This window comes from Gobio gobio (assembly GCF_949357685.1).
Source record: "Gobio gobio genome assembly, chromosome: 18".
Lineage (NCBI taxonomy): Eukaryota > Metazoa > Chordata > Actinopteri > Cypriniformes > Gobionidae > Gobio > Gobio gobio.
Genome location: NC_137111.1, coordinates 9,255,104 through 9,282,199, shown reverse-complemented (window position 1 = coordinate 9,282,199; position 27,096 = coordinate 9,255,104). Strand labels below are relative to the sequence as shown.

The following is a 27,096-nucleotide window of genomic DNA, read 5'->3' as shown; positions in this document are numbered from 1 at the left end:
TATTAGGATATATAGCAGGTCATAAATGTTATGCCTGATTGGTGTATGTTGCAAAAACAGGCACTGTAAAACAAAGGTGAGACAAAACTGAGACCAGATTTTTATTAAATGTTTATTATAATATATAATAATCTGCTGAATTTGTATTTAATAAAAAAAAGATTTTAGGATAAGGGGAAGGCACTGAAATTTAGGAGGTTCATTTAGATTACATTTACCCTTCCTATTAAAGAGAGAGGGAGATATCCCCAGGATAGGAATAGAGAATTAACATAATTATGGAGAGGGTTAGTGTTGGCTTTAAACAAGTCAGGATGTTTACGGGTCACCTGGACCCCCAAAATGATTGCAGACAGCCTTGAATGGAAAGTTGGATTATCTGAAGGGAAGAAGCATTCAGTGGGATCAACTCACTTTTGTAAAAGTTCAACTTGTATCCTGAGAAATAACTAAAAGATTCTATAAATGAAAGGTTTTGTGAAGTAAGAGTATTAGATAAAATAAAAATTGTCTGCATAGACCTTTGCACAATTCATGTTGGAAATTTATAATTTTTTAAAAGATGTATCTCCCCCTCTGAATATTAAAAACAGTTAGTGGTCGTGTTGTCTGAAGGCCAAGACAAACCTGACAAGGGACTTTTTTTTTTCTTTTACCAGAAAACATTGCGCCCCCCAGTGGCATTTAAGCTGACAATACATGAGGTTTCCACATGCTGCCCTTCCAGACAATAATAACCAGCTTCCAGGGCATGTTACAACAACCTGCATGTGATGTTGGGTGGCCAGTTGGTGTGTTTCAAATGATCCTGAATGGCTTCAATGGTTCAGGTCTGGGTTTAGTGCAGGCCAGTCAAGATCTTTCACACAGATTCTCAAAATCATATCTATATGGATATATCTTATTATTATCTTGCAGTTAGTGTAATTTACTAATATATATATATAGATATATAGATTTCGGAATTTATAGATTTATATATATATATTCAGCATTTATTCAAAATAGAAACCTTTTCTAACAATATAAATCTTTTCTATCACTTTTTTAAATGAATTTAAGTATTCATTACATAAAAAATTACTGACCCCAAACTTTTGTTTGATAGTGTATTTTGTTACAAAAGATTTCTATTTAAAATAAATAAATAATTTAATTATTATTATTATTATTATTATTATTATTATTATTATTATTATTATTATTATTATTGTTTTTTTACTTTTTATTCATCAAAGAATCCTAATTTTTTTTATATATAAAAAAATAAGCAGCACAACTTTTTCCAACATTGATAATAAATCAACATATCCAAATGATTTCTGAAGGATCATGTGACACTGATGCTGAAAATTCAGCTTTGCATCACAGGAATAGAAAAATAGTATTTTAAATTGTAATAATATTTCACAATATTAGAATTTTATCTGGAGTTTTAATCAAATAAATGCAGGCTTGATGAGCATTAAATATTTTTGCAAAAACATTAAAAATAATAATGTTTCCAAAATTTTGACCAGTTCCGTGTGTGTGTGTGTGTGTATATATATATTATATATATATATATATATATATATATATATATATATATATATATATATATATATATATATATATATATATATATATATATATATATATATATATATATATATATATATATATATATATATATATATATATATATATATATATATATATATATAATAGTAAGAATAAATGCACTAATGTAATGGGAAGATTGGGAATTATGAACGCGGTCAATATTCTTATTTAGGAGACTCGATAAACAAAACAATGCTGTATCGTTGCGTTTGATTGGTTGATCTTGGCTTGACGTCAGGTCCTGTGAATGCGGGCCAATGGCGGCACAGGAAGCGACCACAGAGAGCGTTGTTCGTGTGTAATCAATGCGCTCTCATTCATATTTTCTCTCAGCAGGGAGATTTTTGTTGGATGCGCATTTACTTGTTGCAGGGATAATCACTATCCCGCAACCGGAATAATAAGGACTCGTCTCCGACGCAGAAACAACGGTTAAGCGTCGTTATGTATCGCGGTTCTAGGCCGCACAGAGGCGGCTATCATCCTCCGCCGTCTCGCGGGTTCGGGCCTCGTCCTGGATCAGGCCATCCTCCCGACCGGGCTCACCATGCGCCTCCGGATCCGTACCGCCGCCCGTCCCCGCGGAGGAGATATTCACCTGGGGCTAGAGATCCGCCTGATGAATATAGAGGAGGGCGACCACAAAGAGGCTATGGGGTATGAAGCAAAAGAAAACTGCCCTACACACAAACACTGCAGTGATGCACCGTGGCAGTGCCAGTTTTACACCGTCAACACACTTCAAAAAGTGGCCATTTTTCTACCATGTTTTTTTTCTCGGACGTACATTACGTTAATATGCTGTTCAGTGGAGAGATAGCATGTGAAAATGATATCCTAGTGCCCTCCCGTTCATTACATAATTGTTATGTGCACTAATAAAAAAAGTACGTTGCCATGGTTTTATAGATTAAACCACACGGTGATATAAACACTATGGCGCATTTATATGGTATTCTTAAACCACCATGATATTGCCATCTGATATCAGTAGGACCAGCCTACCATTTATTTATGTTGTTAATTTGATTTCTTCCATGTATGAGTTATGTTCTCATCATTTTCCTAAGCAGAGGTACAGTCCATCTCCTCCTCGTGGTGGTCTTCCCGCGGACCACAGTCTGGTCATAACGGTGGGCAATGAGCTGACCCATCCTTCAGGCTATAAAGGGACAGATGCTCCGTATGTCCGGTAAGAGATGCAACCTAGCGATTAAAGAACACTATATTGACTGTTAATACAGGCTGGAATACACTACACCAGGGCTTTTCAAACTTTATAATGCCAAGGACCCGCAAATATGATGACCATTTTTATGAGGGACCCCCTTCCTAGAGTCCATCTATATATTTTTAATGTATGAAAAAACATTTAAGCATGACATTATAAATATAACACATTGTTTCCTATGGCTATACTTAATGTTGGATGTATAAACCTGGAGAAGAACATTTTCAGTTAAATTATTTGTATGAGCAACTTTCACAATAAATGTATGTAAGTGTATCTTGTGTACTGCATTAAGATAAAGGGGACTATTGAGAATGAGGAGATGTCGTCACGACACAGCGCCCCGCCCCCTTCCGCCATTTTGGGGGTCTGCCCGCCAGGTAATGGATTCGGACAGAGACTGGAGAAGAGATAGTCTGATGATTACTATGTACATAGTTTTCCAAACTCAACTGAACATGAAGTTTTAATCCACCCAAGCCGATCTGAGAAAGCAGCGGCTGGTAAACGTACGCCATTATTTCACCACAGGGTGTCAGACATGGTCTAGTGAGCGCGATGCTGAAGTGTGAGACACTTGATCAATACGAACCTTTATTTATTTGTATTAAACATGTTGATCTCTATTCTGTCATTTTTCATTGTCAGTCATTTTACTGTATGTTATAAACATGTTTATGCCCAAAACGCTTAATTAATATTCAAGGTAGGCCTAGTTCACTGTCATTTTCCTCTATGTGTGCATACTGTTTAAGATTAATTCAATCTTTAACATTGTTAACGTTACATCCATTTAAGGCACGTACCGAGCATTCATTCTACTTAAGAAGGCTGGAATAAAAGTACCAGCGCACACAAACGATCATTTAAATTTTTAGTCAAATTAATTTAAAAATATAAACTCAACAGGTATAAAATATGATCAGTAAGAGAAAAACACTGCTAATGAGGACGAGCACTCGACTGCTGCAGGATAGTGGGGAGATATATTTATTATTCAGAATGCACAGGAAATATATTTATAGAAACATTTCGGTGCAAGGTGGTAAAGAGTTCGGTGTTCTGCCGTGGCAGCTCGTATGGGTCAACGTTTTTGATATCAGCTTCTCTAAATACCTCAGCTTGGCGCTGGTAGTAAGTTTCTCCCTGTAAGAGACCTCTTCTTCTCCATTTCTTCTAAGTTTTTTCGTAATTTCTCCGCTTAAACGCCGCGATGATAATTCCTCGAGCCGTCTTTCCTGCTCTGATCTCTGTATCGCTCTTACAATGTTACCACTGGCAACCGATAGCGTGGGATCCCAGAATGGTGTAGGGCTCAGACTCCGCCCACGACCGTGACGTATCTCCTCATTCTCAATAGTGAGAAAAAATCACTAGAAAGATGCAACGCAAACATACAATTCTGGAAAGTATATATATACGGCAAGAAAGGAGAGAAACCTTTAGAAATGTTCGGTAGACTTTATCCATATTTGCTTTGTCCTTTTATTCTCTGAAATAAAAACCCTGGTTTGAAACCCCCTGCACTACATGACTGGAAACATTAAAAAACTAATGGGTCATTCCATGATTTTGTTTATGTTTTCTGAAGAAAGTCAAACATAAATAGTGTTGAAATCCAAAATATTACATGTAATGGGTGTATATTGACTGTAGAGCTGCAACTAACGATTATTTTTTTTGTCGACTAATCTAACGATTATTTTTTCAATTAGTCGACTAATCTAACGATTATTTTTCCAGATTAATCTTATTAGGGCTGAAACGTGACATGATGTTGTGATACGATTTTTCGAACGGATGCTTCACCTTTAATGCACCGCAATGCAAGTGATGCAACCCAAATGCAGCGTTCTATTGAAAATGAATATATTTCTGCTGTACCAAACTGCAATGAAGCCACACACACACACACACACACACACACACACACACACACACACACACACACACACACACACACACACACACACACACACACACACACACACACACACACACACAGGTTGCTAGGTTACCATAGCAAATAGGCTCACCACATATGATATATTATTTGTTAGTAGCCTAATGGTAAATGCTGCTGGTGTAGAAATCTACATAAAATATATTTACTTTGATGTCAGCGCTAGATTACAGCATGAAACCTGTTGTGCATATTAATAAATTAAATTGCTTTTCATTTTCGTTATGCATTATTTGTTTTGGTTGTTTAAAAACACGGAAAAAATGTATCAGATTAATCGATTAATCGATCGATTAAGTGCTAGATTAATCGATTACAAAACGAATCGATAGCTGCAGCCCTAAATCTTATTATTCTTTTTTACTGATTGTTGTATTTCAAAGAGGGTAGTGAATTCGTATATTATTTTAACATGAAATCAATGAATGATGACAATATTAATTGTATTTCAGGAAGGGTAGTGTACTTAAGCCATTTTATAATGAAATATATGAACACAAGAAGCTTTTTAAACATAATATATAATGATACTATTCATCATAAAATGTATAAGGAGTAGGCCTAATTAGGAAAAGTTGTTTACTATAATAGTTGAGTATGATTTACTTATTGATTTGTGTCAGTAGTAAACGAAAATGCACTTGTATTTATCTGCAAAAGGTTCACATACAGGAGCTTTCAGCATAGTGTTAATGTATAACTAGTCGTCTATTTTGAAGATACATGTGCATAAACAACGACTAAAGCTGCCAGAAGTTTTTGCCCAAACTTCAAAGACACATTTAAATGATTAAAGCTAGAGGCATATCTTAACTTTAATGTTACTTTAATCATGCAAACTACCTATATACAGCATGTTATTATGCATATGTGTTTGGGACAGAGCGGAACCAGGTCGCATTAACAGGAGATGTATGCAGCCCATAATAAATAAAAGCACGAGACGTACTGGGGTCGGAGAAGAACCCCGGAAAATGTGACCGTCTGTTGCAATACACGCGCCACGGTTCAGCTGCGTGAGACGAACACTGGCAGCAGGGTTGCCAGGTTTTCACAACAAAACCCACCCATTCGTTACTCAAAACTAGCCCAAAACAAGCCCAATCGCGTTTCGGGGAGGTTCTCTGGTAAACATCGCGTTCGGGGGGTTAAATATGTGTGTTTTTTTGCAGGGCTGCCTGCTAAAATTCTCATTCCCGGGGCTAAATATCACATAGTTGGGATCGCTTCAACCCGCGGACATGAGACACAGCCCGCGGCAACAGTGTAGAAGTAGCCCAATTCCGCGGAAAAAAACGCGGACTTGGCAACACTGACTGGCAGTGTGAAAGCTCCCGCTCTCCACGCGCACAGCTTCTGCTCTGCCACCGCGCGCAGTGTGAAACCGGCGTTACAGAGCGAACAAAGCACTGTTTTATTCGGCTTCTGTTTAAAGTACTCCCACACTTTTGAATGTCGCGGTCTGGCTTTATATGATAAATGATCATTTTCACTATGCCCGGGAGCAGAAGCTGCCATTATTCTAGATCTTCTGTTCCATTCTAGAACGTAAATAATGTGCCGTCGACGCATTTCACGCACGTATTTTCGTAGTCGACGTCATCGACGACGTCGACGCGTCGTTGCAGCCCTAATTGACTGAGTAATTCCCTGTTTTGAAGAGGGGGCTCAAAATTACAAATTTCACATGAGATTTGGAGGCAAACTACAGCGGGGAAAAATGACTTTTTAACCGATTAATCGACCGATAGTTTTTAAAATGGATACTGGATAAAAATAAATAAAAACAGCATTATTTTATTTTTGCACAGAGATTATATTCTTTCCCAAATTCCGTTTAACTTTTCCTGGATTTTGTTTTTGTTCCCGTTTTAATGTTTTTGGACTAATAAATAAAATTGTTGTAATCAAAAAGCATGTCTAATTAATTGAAATCATGAAACTTATACAATTTAACAACAATTTATTAAAAGTTGAACAAAAATTACATGTTTGGGATTCTATGAAATGCTTTTTTTTGTTTGTTTTTGTACCAAATTCATAAAATCTACAATTTAATAAAATTTAATTTCCAAGAAAAGCCCCCCCCCCCCCAGAAATTCTGTTATGTATTTGAAATTAAACAACTTTAATTAAAAATAAAGTAAGTTATTATTTTTAGCGCTAGTATTATTATTATTATAATATTAAGACGTTGCTAATTTCTACTGTACAACTGTAATATATTTCTCAATTTCAAGTTGAACCAAACTTTTATTTTGACGGGTTGCTGTGAGGAGCTTTGAGTTGCTGATATGAATGATATGATGATAGTTATTCTCAAATGAAACTGTAAAATAATCATAAAGTGATTCTGCAAATGAAGTTCATGCATTCATGGCCTCATATTTCAGAGGCTGAAAACACTGCAAGCGTCGTGTGTGCTTCTGTGTGTACACATGCGTGTGTGTGTTGAATAAAAAAACGCCCGTCTGCGCCATTCATTCACGCAGAACATGCAGGATTCATATATAAATAGTATTTGTGCAGTTTAATTTGAAGTGGTCTGACCTGCTTTTTATTTAATTTTTAAAAAATTGACAAATTCTGTAAAATTCTGCGTTATACAGTGAATTCCGTTATTATGACTGGACTCCGTGATTCCATACCCATTTTGCGCATCACGGAAATCAAAGGGCCCTACATTTTCCCTCTACATCCTATTCATAATCAGTATTGGCAGCTTTCTCAGATGCAGCGTAAACTCTAGTGCAAGGTTGGACAATCCTGACCCCAGAGATCCACTTCCCTGCAGAGTTTAGATCCAACCCTATTAAAACACGCATTAACAAGCTAATCAAGGTCTTCAGGTCCTGCTAGAAAGCTACAGGCTGGTGAGTTTGATCAGGGCTGGAGAGAAACTCTGCAGGAAAGTGAATCTCGAAGGCCAGAGTTGCCTTATGCTGCGTTCACACCAAACGCGAATAGAGCGTCTGGCGCGAGTGATTTCAATGTTAAGTCAATGGAAAGGCGCATTGACGCGCGTCTGGAGGTCCTGCGGCGCGTTTCACGCGGCGCGAAGGACGCGAATTGAGCGTCTTGCGCGTAACGCGCGAGTGGTGCTTTTGTGTATTCACGCGTTTGAAGCGAATTTGCGTCTGACGCCCGAGTTGAAAAATTTGACCTTTGGCGCCAATTCGTGCCGCATTAACCAATCAGGAGCCTGCTCGCTGCGGTCACATGGTAAAGTGACGTCATGAGAAACCCTGCATAATTTAAAAATACTACTATTGTGTCACAAAATGTAATTTTATGACTTTTTCAGGTGAGAATGTAGTTGTTTAAAGCTCAAATCTGTGGTTTATTTATAAAGAGATATTTAAAAAAATAATCTTGTGTTTTTGGAGTTGTGAGATCCGAGCAATCACCGCTCATAACCCCGGCGAGGGCAGCCTTTCCTCGGCTAGTCCTTCTGCCGTCTGCCGCTGGCTCTGTCCTGTAGTGGCTCGTCTTTTGTGGATCTAACGGAAGAATCTATAATTTGTTGTCTGCCAAATCGTTTTGACTGAGGGCAAAGAAGTTTCATAACTTTATTTTTTTAAGGATATTTAAGTATACATGCAGTGAAGATAATGTAGGAGTTGCCTGGACCAGATTTGTGTGGCTATTAATGTTTAATCTTTTTTTTTTATGAAAATGAAAAGAGGCAGAGTGGTGTTTTATGACATATTTCTCCTGGAGTGCCTTGAACGCGCGTCAATTTCGCTTCCAGCGCTCGATTTCTACGCGTGTCCAATTCTCTGCGGACGCGTGAATGCATTCAAAATGTTTGCGCAAGAAACTAGACGCGGTAGACGCGATTTTGACGCTCCATTCACGTTTGGTGTGAACGCAGCATTAGGGATAAGTGGTTTTATAATATTTGATACCACAGCGCTTGAAGCAATCGTGTAATTATGCAAATATTTTTACTTGAGCCTAAAGACTCACTAGAAAAGAAAAGGTTTGCCTTTGTATTACAGTTGCCTTTTGTGATGTGGTGATTTCTGTTGACAGAGATTATGGTGCTGGAGAATCACACTATACTAAGCCCTATTACTCTCCACGGAGGTCAAGCCATGATGGACACAGCGACAGGGGTTCGAGGAGGCGGAGTGTCAGTCGCGGCAGGAGTAGGGGGCGGAGTCGCAGTCCAGGCTATGGACGCAGCAAAAGTCGACCGCGCAGCCGAAGCAGGAGTCAGAGCTACAGTCGCGGCAGGAGTCCCGAACGAGCAAAGAGCCGAGCACGTAGCAAGAGCAGAACCCGCGGGAGGAGCTACAGTAGAAGTAGAAGTCGTAGCAGGAGCGGAAGTCGTAGTCGCAAACAGAGTAGAGCCAGGAGCAGGGCAAGGAGCAAGAGCCGGCCACGGAGCCGCAGCCGAGAAAGGAGCCGAAGCAGGGGGAGAAGCAGAGGAAGGAGTCATGCTAGGAGCCGCAGCGTCAGTCGTAGTGGTAGCAGTAGCAGCAGCGGCTCCAGTAGGAGTCGTCAAAGCAGTGTCAACAAGAGAGTCAAATCAGGGAATTTTAGGGAGCAGGAGGAGGACTTTACTGAGCTTGAGAAGGCTCGGCGACGCAAGGAAATTCAGGATATGCTTGTGAAGCCGGCAAAGTCAATTTTGAAGAAAAGAATGGATTCCTCCGAGACCGATTCTCCCATGCTAGTGCAGGTAACTACCTCTCATTATGTCCTCTCATTATATTGAAAATGTACAGCTCACACTCAAGTTAAAAGCTGTTATTGTTTGATATCAAGTCTTCACATCATGTATTGCAATCTCAATTTAAGAGACTTAAGCCAGAAACATACTTCACACAAGACATGCATTGTTTGAAAACTTTAGGGATAAACTGATATTTAGATTCTAGATGATGATGATGATTGTTTTCTTGTTATGGCTGATAATACAATTTATGTAAATAAAGTAAAAAATAAAATGCTACAAGTGCATCATGGGTCACAACATTAACATGCAGAATGGACAATTGTTTTTAAAGTCCCAGTGAACAGGAAGTTGCAACTGATTTGATTTCAGTGCTGTGACGTATTTCCAAGCGAAACGGATTATTGAATAGGGACAGGGTTTCACTTCAGCGCTCTTCTTCCATCTCACGCTCATAGCAGACTAACAGTTGGAGGGGGGTGGTTAAGGATATTCAAACCCAAGCCGTCCCATAGTCGTCATCAGAAAGGGAATGCCATTCAAGACCGGAAGTTACTTTTCAGATTTTGATTAAAGATTACCACGGCAAACAATTTTTTTATGTGTATTAACTTGCACGGATTAATTGTTCACCCTAAGACCTGTAATGTGGGCTAACAAAGTAAATAAGATCGATTTTGATTTCATGAGGACTTAAATTATTTTAGTGAGTTTTAAATGATGGCATAGGTAATCTAAATGTTAAAACAAGAATGCGTATGAAAGATTAAAAATCGTCTGGAAACCGATATGGCACCGATATATTGTGGAGCTTCTCTTCTGGAGACTCATGGTGGCGATATTATTTACCTTCAAATGTCTGTTGTTGACCTGAAAGAGAAGACAATTTATGCTAATGGTAGCAATAGCAAGTATGCACTGCATTTTAATTTGTAGTTTTAACACGCTTCGTTGAGTATGTTGTGGTCTTTAGTTGGCCTGCAGACTTAAGAGGTGGTCACACTACACTTTTCATTGCATTCAATTCCAACAATACGCATGTGAATGCGGGAGACAGGAAATGCTGCCTTCCAAAGTTCAAGTTTGGTGAAATCTGAACTGCAAATTTGTATCAGGTGAAGCCGCGTGACCAATAGAAGACTGTGACCGTGTCACAGCTTGACTTTTTAGCTGAATTAAAAGAAAGCAAACTAAATTCGCAGGATTGCAGTGAAGTGGAGTACATTGTTTATAGTTTATTTTTATGTTTTGGATGGATGTTGTCATGTAGAAATGTTTTTCAAAGTCTAGTGTGACCGCGGCTTTAGTTGACATTAAGGGTGCGTTCACACTTGTCATGTTTTGTTCGATTAAAACGAACCCTGGTGCGAATGCTTGGTTAGTGCGGTTCATTTGAACATATGTGAACGCTTCCAAACTAACTCTGGTGCGGTTCGATTGATATATGAACGCAAGACGGACCAAAGACATTTAAACGAACCAAAAACAGAAAGTGCCGTCACAAGATGCCGCTACAAGATCGGTGTATCCAAAATGAGTAGAGGGCAAACGTGGCGCAACGAGGAGGTAAAGTGCCTCATCAATATATGCAGATCTTTGTTTCTGCATACAACGGAGGAAATCCTGGTGCTGTTTTGAATGTTTTGAACATTTTTTGAGCTCTTCAGGAGTTTTCAGCTGGTAAAAATACCATATGTACACGCATAAAATGATTGCGTTTAACTCAGCACACAGCATTGTTTTGAATGTTCAGTAAGCAAGCTCCATCGCAAAATATACGTCATAAAAGGAGACCAATCAGGTTGTGACCGTATCCCTATGCCTTTGGTTCGGTAACTTTAGGTTCGCTGTTAAAAATGCCAGTGTGAAGGCTAAGCGGACCAGGACTATATGTTTTGTCTTTGTTTTTTGGTCCGGACCAAACGAACCGAACTACAAGTGTGAACGCACCCTAAATTGGCTTTACTCTTTGAAAGTAAAGAAAGATTTAATGATGATGCTACTGTGCCTAAAACATGTTTAACCAATGTATTTCAGAATAGTGATTCCCCTAGAGGAAATCCAGACGGTGGTCTTTCACATGAGGCAGAACAGCTTCTCTGTGCACTTTCCAAAACCATGGATCCAGACATGTTTGCATCCATGCTGGGAAAAAGCTCTGATGGTAATGTTCTCGAAGAGCTGATTGGCAAGCTCCAGCCAGCCAGAGAGGGTGGAAGTGACTTGCACCTCCCTTACGAGAAAGGAAGGCAGTCAGACCTCACAGAGTTGCTTGGAATGATAGCAGGGGCAGCCCATTCTCAGAATGTGAAAAAGAATCTCACAGAAATTGAAGATGAAGAGAAATTTCTCTATGGAGATGAAGAGGAAGAGGGTGATGGGGTGAAATCTGCTAAGGAGGCTCCAGAAGATTCCAGCTTTCCAGACACAAGTTTCCCACAGTCTTGTGATATTCAGAGAAGAGAACATGGCACTGCATCTTACACTTTTGGCCATACTGCAGAAAACGTGACGAGCCATTTGCAGAGAGACAGCAGGCAGACAGACAGGCATCGTTCCTCTGTCACACCTGAGATGCATGTCAAGGAAGAACCTGAAGACTTCCCACCTGGAGTTGGGCCACAGGATGTCAAGGTGAGGAAGGAGGTAGAGGAATATGAAAAGATACAAGATTTGCTGAAAACAATTGGCCTAGACCTGGGTGTGGCCGAAATAAGCAAGATGGCCGCTAGGACGCAAGAGCGCCTCCATGGTAGTGCCCCTGCAAAGAAGACACCTGCTTGTCGGCAGTCGGATAGAAAGCACCGAAGCCGTAGTAGGAGTTACAGCAGCAGTAGCAGCAGCAGGACCTCCAGTCGCAGCCGGAGTAGCAGCCGAAGTAGAAGCAGAGGAAGCCGAAGTAGCAGTTTCAATCGCACTTCAGGACAGAGCAGGAAAAAGAAAGTTTCCCCAGAAAAAAGATCTCCACGCCCACATAGTCAGAACAAGAAAGAGGTTCAACCTGCCGTCACAGAAAGCAGGTGGCCTACGACACCCACTGTGGGTCCTGGGACACAGACATATCCTTCCCAACCCAGTCACCCGTCCCATCCCGTGCCCCCATACCCACCCCCACGTGGAGTAATGCCACCTGACTTCCCTCCACACGGTTACGATCCATATGGCAATTATGTTCCATATATGCCCCCAGGATGGCCGATGTACCCACCCCCAGGTATGCCAGTACCTCCTCCCAATCCAATGGATCCCTACAGCGTGCCTACCTTTGAGCGACCCTATCTTAAAGTGATTAAACCTGTGACAAGTGAGAGTAAAACCAACGATAAAAAAGGTTAGTGACCTACAGTGAAATTGTTAATTTACTTGAATGAGTAGTTCACAGAAAAAATCGAATTCTGCCATTATGTACTCACCTTCATGCCATTCCAAACCCTATGTTGAAATGGGCTCAAGACTGCGACCAAAAGTGGCATAAAACCGCACTACTTGTTTGATTTGCGCAGCACGGACCATTTATCAGCTCAGGCCAATGATAGGTATTGCAGAGCAAGCTGAGAACAGGTTTACTCGCAGGACAATCTTGATCACGCGACACTACCAGGGTTCCCATCACCCTGTTTTTATGCTCATTTTGAAGTATTGCATCAGAAACGAGTGATGGAAAAGGCAAATCGGAAAAAAACCCAACTCAAATGAGTCGTTGAGCGAATCCTTCGGTAATCGTTGAGCAAATAAGGTAAAAATAAATGCGTATTATAAGACAAGGAAAGTGTTTTTTGACCTTGCATGCATGTAAACCTGTTGTTGGGGACTCCCAAAACAAAAATAGGATCCTTTCAAATGCCATAATAGCACTTCAAGACCATAACCGACTGTTTACGAGGATATTTTGACATTTTTGTGTGTATTTGTCCTTTCAAGTGCAAAAAGACACTGAAGAGAACTCAGTTCAGTAGCGCACACTTCAGCATGAGAGGCGGCTTTCTGTGCGCACGTTTTGGATGTGTGTGCAGCACAAAAAACTGCGTTTGAGTCCTCTTGCACTTGAATGGTTTAAAGTTATATTAAAATTAGGGTTGGGTATCGTTTGAATTTTAACGATTCTTATCGATTCCTAATTTCGATTCCAATAGGGTAAAAAACACATTTATTATTAGACTATTATTGCAAAACATTTCATTGTAGCTGAATACCACGAACAAAAATCAACAGGCTAGCAACTTTTGCCTATGGTTTAAAAACAGCCTACCCTATCCAAAAAAAAAATATATATATATAAATTTCAAGCATTATTAAAGACAAGTAAATACTCAGTAAATTAAAAAGAATCAAATTTAAAATAACACTGCACTTTATTGATAAAATATAGGCTATACATTACAAATATAGTTAAGTTATTCTTTCTAGAACAGCAAATAAATGTTCTCGTCTTTCGTAGTTTGATTAACGTTATCATAGAGACGGCATCAAGAAAATCTGCCGTCAACGACATTTTTGTGTGTCCATTTGCGTGCTTTGCAAAAAGACGAGGAAGAGAACTCAATTCATTATCGCGCACTATTCATTCACTATGAGAAGCCATTCTGTGCGCACGTGTGTGTGTGTGTCTGCAGCACAGGAAACAGCAGCACGTGTGTGTGTGTGCGCGCAGCCTTTAAAAATCACAATAAAATGCGCACACAGTAACCGATAAGTGGAATCGAAATGCACGTTTTTTATCAAATCACCGGTTCTGGGCAATTTTGAACCGGTTCTAAAATGGAACCGGTTCTCGATAACCATCCCTAATTAAAATGCACACAAAGGAATTAAAATTTTATAACAAGTATCCGATTCTAGAATTGAAATTGATTTTCAATTCCCAACACTAAATGGTGTCATTGATATCAAACCTGGGTCACCACTGCATTGAACCGGCATTTAAAAAAAAATTTTGAACAAGAATCTGAGCATGTGTTTATTGGAGCTTTACAGACATGGTCACAGTGAATAATCAGGGCTCGACAATAAGGACTGCCCTGCCCGATGGCCTGGGCCCAGTGTAAAAGAAATTCAGGACTGAATTTTTGTATTTACGTCTTGCCAATTAAAACATTCAAGCCACTTTAAAAAATTCAAACATAAGAAGACTCGAAAGAGAACTAAATTTGGTACTCGCATGACACCAAAAGCATGCACACAGAAATCACTCTCTGCTCTTGAGTCATTTTTGTAACTTTAATAAGGATTCATCCATATTTCATTTATACAGTGCAGACTATGCAGTGTTACTTTACATTTTATTATTATGGGTTAAAACAATGAAAACAATATTTATTTTATTTATTTCACTTTTTGTGCTGGGGCCAGTGACAATTGTTGGCAGGACAAGTAAAAATATGAACCACTGGCACGACCAGGCCAGCAGAAAAAATCCTTAGCATTGAGCCCTGATTATGGAAAAAAGCTAAGTGAAAATTCTTCAAAAACATCTCCTTTTGTGTTGCACAGAAGAAAAAAGTCTTGGTTTCAGAATGACATGATGGCGAGTAAATGGAGAGATTTTTGGATGATTTAGACGTGGGAGATTACAGTTAAACTAACATGATTTGATTATCTTTTCAGCATCTTCTAAATTGGATGCAGTGGCCTCTAAAGCGATTACCACTGGCATTCAGATAAAAGAAATGGAAGATAAGAATACCGCCAGCGAAAAACAAAAGGTAATACCATGAAATTTGTAGGGTTGGGAATCAAGAACTGATTCTTTTTTTTTCTTCTTTGACTCTCTTTGATCAGAAGTAGAATTGTTAAATACTTTATTATTCACATCTCTGTGTTTTTGCTGATGAGTACATTTAAGGTCTAAATAAAATTCTGTCTTAGGTCACGGAAGAGCTTGAAAAGCTAAAAAAGGAAAAAGTAATGCGACACAAGAGAAAAGAAAATCTTTTAAAGGATGTGGAGACATTGAGAAAGCAGCAAGGTATTTCCCTCTAAGTGCAAATTGGAAACGTTTTATATGCAAGTTGTATTATACAGTGTTTGTTTTGATCTTTAGGGGAGCTTCTTCGAAAGAAGCGAAGGGAGAAGGATGGACACAAGGACCCTCTCCTCATAGAGCTCGGTCAGCTCCAAGAGAATGCAATGGCCCAAATCTCTAAGTTGCGTACTGAACAGAGAGAAGCAGATCAAAAACATGAAGAGCTGGTCAAAGTGGCACTTATTCTCGGTATAGACTACAAAGACTCCAAGATCTCCGGGGACCATGAGCAGCAGCCCCCTCAGAGTAAGAAGGAGTCAACCAGAACCCCAGAGAAAACCGGGGCCAAAACCAGCACCTCATATAATAAGGTAGAGTTGCTAATTCTGTTATAGGAAAGGTACATGCTCTTGATTGGCTTTTTCATAGTCAAGTATTATGGTGTGTTCAAATCAGGTCGGAAAGATCGCATTTACGAGTTTCTTAAGTAATAAGCGATGGGGTCCATTCTTCGTACCTCGCTAACTGAGTTAGTTGGATTTGATTGTTGACGATTTGGCTTGATCTTGGATTGTTTGGTTCTTCAACGCTCATTCTGGTCTTGCTGTCATAGCAACAGGTCCGTAAGCTTAAACCTGCTCGCGAGCATCTTATATCACGTAAACAGGATTAGATACAGGCGTTGATACTTAAAATGTTTCCCAACCACTGCTACTTTATTACAAGAGTTCCTTACTTAACCAGGGGCAATAATAATTTTTTATAAAAACAATAATAATATAAAAATGTATTTGAAAATATTATAATGATAATATACAGCGCAGAGATGCAGATAACTTGATCTTGACCCTTAAGAAACGTAAATTAATGCTATCACGTAACAAATCTGCTTCAAATTGAATTAAAAATTAAATGAATTGCTAATTAGAACATTGAAATAAAGTAAAGGGTGTACAAATAGTCAAATATTATAAAATCGTGAATATAAAAAATTGGGAATCATGTTTAAAAAAAGTGCTTATTTAATTTATCTATTATAACTTTTATGTTGTTTTGGTCGCTTGGCTGGGTCCAGAAATTCATTGTTTTTTTTTTTATTTGTCAAGTTTTTTTCCAGGTGGCTTTTTAATTATATGATGTCATCACGTTGCTGTCTTGACCTCAGCCAATCGCTCTATTACTGATCTGGGTTTCGAGTATCGATGCATCTGCCCTCTTCAGGGAAAGCAAGAACGCGCAGTAATCTTAGATAATTTAATCCAGATATTTTAATTCAGGGCTCCAGAGTGTGACCAAATGGTTGAATTTTGCGACTAAAATTTGAGTGTGCGACTGAATAAGTTGTAAACTGCAGTCTCTACTGTTGGCAAACTGCGGGATGTGTTTGAATGATAATAGGGCTATTAAATGCACAATAATCCGCGCAAGAGACGCTGTTTCCAACTTCAAGGCGGTTTATGTGTGTGTGCTGCGAAATGGACTGTCTTGCGCTTTATATTTTAGGCTTCGTGTGCGCGTCTAAACCATCTAATAAACAAAAAATACCTGTGTCAAAATGACCGGATTGGAGAGAAGTTACTTTAACAGTTTATATCTTAAATGGGCGTAAATAGTTTGGAGAAATAGGAGAATGATATTATTAGTTCTGCATTCGGTCTTAAAGGGGCAGCGTCTAATAAACCTGCTGACGATTGAGCCATTAATTCGAATCGAACAAAAGGCAAATATTCACATCTTTTGAATTAATAACTTTAGCTTTTATAAGCATTAATCTATCAATTTATACAGTGAAAACTATGCAGTGTTATTTTACATTTCATTACTTTATTAGATTTCTTTGTAGGTTTGTTCTTTACTGTAATATTAATGTTAGCAGACCTTCCGAATGCTGCACACTGGTCCATTTACAAATAGATGTTTTATATTTTTGTTCAAACATTGCTTTTTCTTTTGCTATAGATATTTTACTTTTCAGATTATAAAGCCATGTTAATTATGTTCTTAATTATGTTTTTTTTTTCATTAAAAAATAAATACAGTATAATAAAAAGAACCGATAAGAATATCGTTAAAGTACCGGATCGATAAGCAGTATCGGCAAATTCGTTTGAAGAATTTCAAATCATCTCAGGTGTTAAGTGAGGTACGAAGAACAGACCCCAGGTCTTTATGAGTTGGGGAAATGTCCGTAAGAAATAAGGTGGAATACCACGATACAGACACAATACAGTTTACATTGGCTTCTCAAACTAATTAACATAACGCAAAACACACCTGATGAACACACATTCTTTGTCCTTCAATTTTTAGAAGTAGAGTTTTGAAAACCTTGTTGTATTTTTGTGTAGTTAAACAAAAAGTACACATTTTTTTTTTATTATTTTTATTTCAACTAAAATAAACGGCCAATGTACCGTATATGTAACATTAAAAATGTATCAAACACCCACTGTCACATATATGTAACATTACAGATCTTTCACAAGGGAGGGGTTGTATTTAAAAAACAACTGCAGAAACTTGTTATAAGTGGTCCATTTGGTCTGTTTTATATGCCCCATAATTGTCCTATAAGGAGAAATTGTTCCAGGTTCTTATGGGTAAAGTGCCATCTTGCTCCATCAAAAGTGTCTTTAACGCACCTGACGTCATAAAACATGACTTCCCAACTCGTAAATACGAACTTCCCAGGAGGAGTTGAATGCACCATTAGACTGACACTTCAAAAAGTGGCTTGCACAAAACATTTTAAGCAATTTTTAAGTGAATAATGTGCATTCAGTAAATTTTTTCTCAATACAATTTTTACTGCTAAAGCAGTGTGTTCCCATCCCTGGTACTGGAGTACCAACAGCACTGCACATTTTTGATGTCTCTCTTATCTAACACACATTTGAGGTATTGGAGACTTTACTAATGAGCTGATGAGTTGAATCAGGTTTGTTTGATTAGGGAGATGTCTAAAGTGTGCTGTGGTGGGGGTACTCCGGGACCAGAATTGGGAAACACTGCCCTAATGAAATCAATGGCACTTAAATAATAATAATAATTTATATGAGATGACAGCTCTTGTCATATCAGTTGCCTGTTCAAAGCTTTTTTTACATAGAGGGTCGGCTCATGGGGTGGTCACGAGGCCGAAAAGTATTTGGTGCTATTGAAACATGATTGGTTTCACAGATTTCAACAATGATCACAGATGCTTTTAGTCCAGTGGTTCTCAAACTTTTCCGGACAAGTACCACCTTTGATCAGATCTAACCATCCAAGTAGCACATAGTCACTGGGCATCATTTTGAATGCTAGGTTAAGGACTGGGCAACATAAAGCCATATTCTAATTAGGATATTCCTGTAGTTAAGATTGAATCATGCTGCATGCCTTTGCAGATCTGTGGAAGGAACCTGAGAAGTAACATTTAAAAACTTGCCTATGCCACAATAGCAACTTACAATATGCAGATACTGTCATGCAACATTGGTATCAAAGCTTGCCTTTACTTTTAACACCTAAATACTTAAGCTTGGTACATACTTCGCAAGAACAAATAAATTTGTTTTCTCGAGGTGACAAGAACAAAGTTCGTTATGGCCAGGGCATTCCATACTTCATGAGAAAAGCAGGTGCCGAACTTCTAGGGTGTCCTCAGAGGCCCCACCCACTGCAGCACGCGTTTACATTTCTGACCAATCACACAATAGTTCTCGGACACCCACAAGAAAAAAGTTCTGCTCAGATGATGTATTGAGAACGAGCTGCGAGAACTCCCAAACCAGGGCTCCGAGAACAAAAGGACATAATTTTGTTCTTGCAGTATGTAGTGGCCTTTACTTTGAGAGTAAACAGAATTATTGCTCTTTATAGAACATGGAGTAAAATAAGAATACGAAAACAGATCCTAAGCCTCATTGACAAATATCTTAACTTGTTAAATGTGTGGTCTGTTCCCTATACACAATACGTGTAATCTTGAATTCGAAGCGTGCATTTAAAAAACGATTTCAATACCCAGCATAATGATAGCTGCTCCCTGATGCCTCTAAATTATGTAATTGTGAGAGAAAGCAAAAGCAATGAAATAAAAAGGGTTTTCCATCACCATGTCCCTTTAGAGCAGGGATGGGCAATTCCAGTCCTCGAGGACTCTGCAGTCCTGCAGAGTTTAGCTCCAACCCTAATCAAACACACCTGAACCAGCTATTCAATGTCTTCAGGATTACTAGAAGGCTACAGACAGGTGAGTTTGATCAGGGTTGGAGCTAAACTCTGCAGGACAGTGGCCCTTGAGGGCTGGAATTGCCCATCCCTGCTTTAGAGGCTCCGTAGAATGCATAATTTCCTTTCTGAACACAGTATTTGCCTCAGGCACATCCCTGGTTTAAAGTAAAGTAACTTTCCAGAGTTGTGATACCACCTGAGGCAATTTGTGTACTGCAGGTGGTATCACAGTGTACTACAGTTTGAAAACCACTGTTTTAGTCCTTACAGTTACAGTAATTTACCTGGGATCATCTACGACACTTACTTATGTTTATGTTGCAGACATTTTGGTGTGGGGGAAAAGCATCTATTTGTTTTGCTACTTATTTTGTAATGATATTAATTTCTATTTATATTTTATGGGGTTACTATAAGGTAGACAGACACAATTTTTTTAACTCATGCTAAATTACACTGGTCTAAAACAATTGTTTGGAGATTGGCGCTGCTGGAAGATTGTAATTCTGATAGAGGACATCAACATCATCCGTAACACAGCGATGCATCAATTTTAGGGATTTGATCATTTCTATAGCTTAGGCTTGTCTACTTATAGCTTGTCGATAATTGTTTGTTCTTAATTTGCATGCTACCAGTTATAACTACTCCCTATACTCTTTATAATAGTGATCACAAATATTGATTTTAAGAGAATTGTTTTCATTGTCTGTTTTTCTGCTACAGCAAATATTAGTTTATTTCTTTGCTCACAAATCAAAAAATATTCACTGCAAAAGTGTATTGAAATCTTAAAAGCGTTAGTTTTTTTTCTGCATTGGTACTTGAATTATTTTTTTTTTTTGACTAATTCATTGCATGTTAAATTATATAAAAGCCATTTCAATGGCTTTTTAAAACCATTTATTTTACAATAGTCAATTATATTCAAGTAGTAAACCCATGGGTAACTTCTCCCCGACTGGAAACAGATGGCCTATTTTGCAAAGGTAAGTGTCCTATGACAAACTTTAATGATTGAAAATTAGGATTTGAAGTGTTTTTATTCATTTCTCTGAAAAGCTTCTGCTCATTCTTTTAAAATTAGGTACCTCAAAGAGTTTTTTTCTTTCTTTATTTTATTGCTTGCTTAGTGACTTTTACTTATGCATTTTTTTGCCTAAACTAATTTAGGTAGCCGCCTCAAAATCAAGAGCTTCTCCGGAAAAATCCAAGTCATCTCCTGCGTTGAGCAGCCATTCCCTGGACACTGCTGCCGAGCAGTTTGAGTACTACGATGCAGGAAACCACTGGTGTAAAAACTGCAATATCACCAGTGGTTCAATGTTTGATTATTTCATGCATTTGCACAACAAAACCCACAGGAAGGTATGCGTACTAATATATATGTAATGAGATTTTTTTTGTTTGTTTGATTGTGAATGGTGTTTATTTCTGCCAGTCGCATCTGCTTTAGTTATCCATTGTTTTGCTGTCCTATAGACTCTAGATCCTTATGACAGACCTTGGGCAAAATCCGAGAGTGAAAAGAAACAACCAGCTGGAAAGAAGACTTCAAAGCCAGCCAAAGGTAACGCCTTTTAAAATGACATTGTTAGTCATAAAATGCATTCATTTAGTTAAAGATGAAGTGATAAATTCGATTCAAAACGTGCACATTTATGGAAATGGAATCATTAAGTGAAATCTGAGGATCAGTGAACGAGAATCGCTAAATTCTTCATGATTCCTTTCCCTAATGGGTGCCATGTTGATTGCAGTGATACAAACTGTAGTTTTCTTGCAGTGTACCTCATCATTGGAACAGAGCATGGGTAAATTACCAGCTATCAAAAATCATTACACACTATTGGTAAATGTGTTTAATTCTTGCTGTATTCCCTCTTCTAGGCTCTGAGTTCTTGATCCCTGTGAGGGGATTCTTCTGCCAGTTATGTGAAGAATTTGTTGGTGATCCCATTTGTGCTGAGGCCCATGTCACCTGTCATGCTCACAATGAGAGATACAAGGTAAACATCAGATATGATATTCAAAATAGCTTTGACTAGGGTTGGGATATGGCCGCAAGTTGTTAATTTGTTTGACCAGATGTGATTGGCTCATATGTGTTTGATTTTGTCAACAGGCAAAAATTTATGAAAATCCCCTCTATGAACAAAGGAGGAACCTGGACCGCCAGGCTGGCTTAGGGAGCCAAAAGAGTTCAGAGCATAAACGAAAACGTGAAGACGACGATCAGGGTGTGAAGAAATCCAAACACAGCAAAGGAGGAAAAATGTCAAGTAATGAAGTGGAGACAAAACCACAGTACAGCAAGGAAGAGGAGTACAAGAATATCAAAGAGAATGAGAATAAACTCAAGGAGAAATACAAGAAAGAGGATATAGATAAACCGAAATACAAGGAGGATGATGAGAGAGCTAGGTATAAAAAAGATGATGATGAGCGAAACCGGTTCAAGAAAGAAGAGGAATACAAGTATAGAGGCAGGAAGGAAGAAGGGGAGAGATCCAGGTATGAAGAGGACCGATTTAGAACCCGAGATGATGATGAACATTATCGATATAGAGAAGAGGACGACAAATATAGATTTAGAAAGGATGACGATAGGGGCCGATATGGTAAAGAAGAGGAGAAGGCCAAGTATGGCAGAGAAGAGGATAAGAGATACAAATACACTCGGGAGGCAGAGGAGAAGTCGTCAAAATTTAAAGATGAGGACTGGGGGAAGTGGCCGAAATCAAAGTGGGACGAGGACCAAGAAAGTAATGGCAAGTATGAAAAAAAGGAAGATAAAACACAGCAGCAGAAAGGAAAGGCTGGTTATTTTAAAGATGACCAGGAGAGCACAGGGAAGTTCAATACTAAAGATGTCAAAGCAGAGCTAGAAAAACCCAGCGAGCCTCCTAAAGTCTTGTGTGGCCCGAGCCCTGCCTTGCTGGCTAAACTTCGCAAGAAGAACGAGGATGCTTCTGGTCGGCCTGGCTTTGGGAAGTTCGGTCGGAAAAAGCCACAGAAGACAACACTGGAGAAGGAGGCAGAGAGGATGGCAGCGCAATTCTTAAAGGAAGAAGAAGAAGTGCCTACCGAAACAGCAGAAAACAAGGATACTGAGCTAGATCCCTTTTCCAAGTCTATAGCGGCTGCAAAATCCATTGCTATGAAATTGTCAGGAAAGGTTGTGCTTCCTCCCTCTTGTGAATGGCTAGCATACAACGAAAATAAAAGTAATCCTAATTTACTGCCTCCCCCATCTCCTATGGTTATTAGAAAGTCTTTTACAGGTGTGCAAAATAAACCAACACCACCTGCTACTAGTGACAAATCTGCTGGTCTTGTAACAGGAACTCCGATGGGCCCAGCGTTGTCAGCAGACCTAATCTCCAAGGCATTTAGTGGAGAAGAGGTGCAATTAAAACACACAAAGCCATCTGCAAGCCCTGTAGATATCTTCAACACATCCGTACCACTTCCATCTCCCACTGCAGTGCCACAAGTGGTAAATGAAAAAAAACAGATGAAACCTGTTACTCACAGTGAATGTGTTGTTACTCTTGAGTCAGATGTGGCGGCTCCTGGAGTGCCTGAGGGGGAGCAGAAGCTCACTGTAATCCTTCGTCCTCCTCCTCAGTTTTCTTCTAACCCCAGAGTCCCGTCCCCCAAAATGGTAAAGCCAAAGACCACTCTTGCAGCAGGAAAGGCAAAAGACTTGTATGACATTTTTTACGGTAGCAGCGCTGCTGTTAAACCTTCTGTAAGTGCTAGTGCTGGTGACAAACAAGACTCTGGATTTACACCTCCAGACTCGAGCTGTAAAGAGTCCAACAACAAAGACAAAAGAGCTAGTGATGTTGCCCAGAGCCAAGAACCCCCCAAGAACGAGGACTCCGAAGTTGCCCAGAAAGTGGAACCCCCTAAGCACGTGGATTCAAGAATTTTTGAGAGAGAAGAACACCCCAAGAATGAAGGCTCAGAAGTTGCCCAGAGTGAAACCCCCCCCAACAAGTCCTCCAGAATTGGCCAGAGCGAAGAACCCCCCAAGAACGAGGACTCAGTTGCCCAGAGCGAAAACCCGCCCAACAAGTCCTCAAGAATTGCCCAGAGCGAAGAACCTCCCAAGAATGAGGACTTAATTGCCCAGAGCGAAACTCTCCCCAACAAGTCCTCAAGAATAGCCCAGAGCGAAGAACCTCCCAAGAATGAGGACTTAATTGCCCAGAGCGAAACTCTCTCCAACAAGTCCTCAAGAATAGCCCAGAGCGAAGAACTCCTCAAGAACGAGGACTCAGAAGTTGCCCAGAAAATTGAGCCCCTTAAGTATGTGGATTCAAGAATTGCAGAGAGTGACGAACCCCCCAAGACTGATGACTCGAGTGTTGTTCAGAGGGAAGAATCCCCCAACAGGTCCTCAAGAGTTGCCCAGAGAGAAGAACCATCTAAGAACGAGGATTCAAGAGTTGCCCAAAGAGATGAACCCCTCAAGAACGGGGACTCCGAAGTTGCCCAAAGCGAAGAACCCCCCAAGACTGATGACTCCAGTGTTGTTCAGAGCGAAGAACCCCCCAACAGGTCCTCAAGAGTTGCCCAAAGAGATGAAACCCCCAAGAACGAGGACTCAGAAGTTGCCCAGAGCGAAGAACCCCCCAACAGGCCCTCAAAAGTTGTCCAGAGTGAAGAACCCTCTAAGAACGAGGACTCAAGAGTTGCCCAAAGAGATGAAACCCCCAAGAATGAAGACTCAAAGGTTGCACAGAGCGAAGAATCTCCCAACATCGTGGACTCAAACTTTGAACAAGTATTTGAACAAGCATTCTTAAAATCTGAGATTCAAAAAGAAGACCACTCAAAAGACGAAGATCTTGATGATCAACAAGTTCTTAAATCTATTGAAATCTCTTTGGGTGATGTAACTGTGATGGAAGTTAATAGTGTGGACACAATACAGACAAATAATGAAGAGGAAAACCCTCTGGAATCTGAGGAACCCATGTCATTCTCCCCGCTTCCTGGTTCTTTTACTGAGCAACTGAACTTGGACACATTTGAATTCAGTTTTGAGCCTTTGTAAAGGACCTCCAAGAGTTGGTTTAGGGATGTATATGTTACCTCTGAATGTAAATAAGTGATTTTCAAGTATTCTTTGTAATTGCTTGATCCAGTTAGAATGTTTCATGTCTATTCTTAACCTTTTGGCAGGTAATGCCAGTGAAAGCGTGGACTGAAAAGCATTCATTCTGAAGTGGGTGCTGGGGAAGGAATCCCTCTAAGAGAATGAAAACTTTCATCAAGTAATGAACCCTAAATGTGTGTAAAAGATTCGCTATCTTGTCAAAAGCACCTGGTGTTGAGCTACTTGTTTCCGTATTTTGTTTCCAGCAGAAATCATTCCTTTTTCCCCAAAGGTAATGTAAAACATAATGAATATGATGTGTATTAAAAATTTCAGACTCTAAATCCATTTCCTCTGTTCGTTCCATTTAAATCAATGAAGATATTTTAATGCAGGAGCCACAAAGATCCAGGCTCAGAGAAGAGAAATGGTGTGGAGTTCATGCTTCAAGGACATGCGTTCACAACTTTGGCCAGAAAATGTCAGGCTTGGCCTCCATAGTTTTTATTACCCTGTGCTCTGTATTGATGACTTTTCTTTCCGGTTCCAGTTTTTTTTATTTTTTAAACAAACAAATGTTGTGTTATTTTACTGTTCACATTGCTACCATGCAACTTTAGCATCTACAAATAGTTGGTGTAATTGCACAAGTTCTGTGCTAGCTCAAATAAATCACAGCAACCCTTTCTGTCTTTGCTTCTTATTAATATGCTTTTTGCTGCTGTTCTTTTTTTATTTGTAACCTTTTGCACACATTGGGCCTCATTCATGAAACCAGAAGAGAATGAATGTGTAAATGGTTCATAAAACTATTCTAAGGTAATTTTCCACATTGAATGAAACCGTTTGCATAAGCACAGTTTTATGAAGGTCATACACAGAAATCCATTCTGCCCCTGTTTTATGAATGAGGTACGTTGTGCTCTGTATTTAGTTTTTGCATGTGCATCAAATTTAAATGTAGATATAATTTCTAGTTGTATTACAAATGTAACACTAATATGCTGCAACTGCTTTCGTTGAACAGGAGATTACTGAACTTGTATTGCTTGTTTATTGCTTTATAATTGTGCTTTGTTTGCATACAAATAGTTTTCTAGATATAAATAAATAAGGAATCATTACACCTGAAGATTGATAAAGTATTTAGGAATATCTCTGTTGAGATAGGGTTTTTATAGAGATATAGGTTGACTTGTTTACATTGTGTTTTAATGACAGTAATATTACATTGACATCTGCAGCCATGGAGGAACTGACATCAGCAAAAATGAAGCTGCTGCTGACTATGGAGGTAAGTGTTTTGCCTCGAATGGTTTGGTCATTTAGCGTGCATTAATCAATATAATTCATATACATTGGGGAAACATTCCATATATTATATTACTTATTCATTCAATCTTTATACTACAGTACTGCATCACTAACTTTCATCTGTGAAATACAAAGGATATTAAGTTTTTTGTTTTATTTTACTGTTCCGTACAGTGATTTATCAATGGAGTCCAATGTTGACCCCAGCGTTTAAAATGTGTTCCGTAGAAGAAAATCATACGGGTTTGGTAAGACTGAGAGTAAATCATCTTTTTTTTTGTTTTCATTTGTACGTGAACTATCCTTTAATCACTAACTAGTGGACTACGAATAGTAATATTTAGGTACAGGTACAACATTTGACTCTGGGACCCCAAAAAATAATGAAAACTATGTTTTTTTTGTGTCTTTCAAATAAATGCTTGTGAATGAAATCGTGTTTCTGTTTTTTTGTAGTTAAAAATGTAATGTGTAGTCTTGTCGAAATGGATTTGTGGAATAGGCTATATCACCAATAGATGGCACTAGATGCTTCTGTATGGACATTTTTGATGGGATCTTGAGAAAAGTATAAAGTAACTTGAATGCATAATTTTAAATTTAACAAAATATGTATGTAGGTAGATCTAAAAACGGAAACCATGTCTATAAGCCATTATTTGAAATAAGGATGAAGAAGTGTAACGCTTGTTCTAAGCTAAAGTGTTCAATCATCAAATTAGTTAGTGAAGTTTAACCCTATGTTTATACATGTCCACTATGCAGTTAACGGATTTTAAATGAATTAAACATAATAAATGATACCCTTAATATGGTAAATATATAGTACAGCAGCCCATCTGATGACACAATAATTATCAAGCTGAACCAGGGGACCTCAACTGCATCCAAATTCATAAATAAAAAATATAAGGGGTTCAGCACTGCCCTATACAACCAAAACACCCTCTGGACGACCCTATTCTCATGTGTTAACGGTCAATGTCACCAGCACAAGCCTCCCTCCCACGAT

At 38.9% G+C, this 27,096-nt stretch overlaps 2 protein-coding genes across 9 annotated transcripts in view; both read left to right on the top strand.

Moving 5' to 3' along the window:
- The first annotated feature begins 1,841 nt into the window (after window positions 1-1,841).
- On the top strand, window positions 1,842-25,458 carry znf318 (zinc finger protein 318). 7 transcript variants are annotated; one of them, XR_013818445.1, is made up of 14 exons: window positions 1,920-2,262; window positions 2,676-2,797; window positions 8,835-9,486; window positions 11,518-12,811; window positions 15,085-15,182; window positions 15,346-15,445; window positions 15,521-15,813; window positions 20,834-21,028; window positions 21,143-21,230; window positions 21,551-21,669; window positions 21,786-24,774; window positions 24,857-24,948; window positions 25,040-25,062; window positions 25,166-25,456. XR_013818445.1 is itself a non-coding variant. In XM_079842912.1 (11 exons), exons 1-11 carry the CDS (start codon window positions 2,050-2,052, stop codon window positions 24,726-24,728), a joined length of 6,114 nt encoding a protein of 2,037 aa, XP_079699038.1. In that variant the 5' UTR covers window positions 1,842-2,049; the 3' UTR covers window positions 24,729-25,421. The 7 variants fall into 7 exon arrangements, 2 of the variants coding, with proteins under 2 accessions (XP_079699038.1, XP_079699037.1); XR_013818446.1 differs by having other exon boundaries at window positions 25,037-25,062; XR_013818443.1 differs by having other exon boundaries at window positions 21,786-24,948; window positions 25,166-25,458.
- Window positions 25,373-27,096, top strand: part of ppp2r5d (protein phosphatase 2, regulatory subunit B', delta) — a 63,520-nt gene continuing 61,796 nt past the window's right edge. Inside the window, exon 1 of one of the 2 annotated variants that reach the window (XM_079842915.1) lies at window positions 25,373-26,064. In XM_079842915.1, coding sequence (XP_079699041.1) covers window positions 26,017-26,064 — 48 coding nt within the window. In that variant the 5' untranslated portion in view covers window positions 25,373-26,016. The remainder of the gene's footprint in view (window positions 26,065-27,096) is intronic. The other variant, XM_079842913.1, reaches the window with a different exon arrangement.

Coding starts and splice junctions, on each gene's coding strand:
- znf318 (XM_079842911.1), top strand. CDS start 2,050: ATGTATCGCGGTTCTAGGCCGCACAGAGGCGGCTATCATCCTCCGCCG. Junction 15,183..15,345: donor CCGCCAGCGAAAAACAAAAG/GTAATACCATGA, acceptor ATTCTGTCTTAG/GTCACGGAAGAGCTTGAAAA. Junction 21,670..21,785: donor CTCACAATGAGAGATACAAG/GTAAACATCAGA, acceptor TTTTGTCAACAG/GCAAAAATTTATGAAAATCC.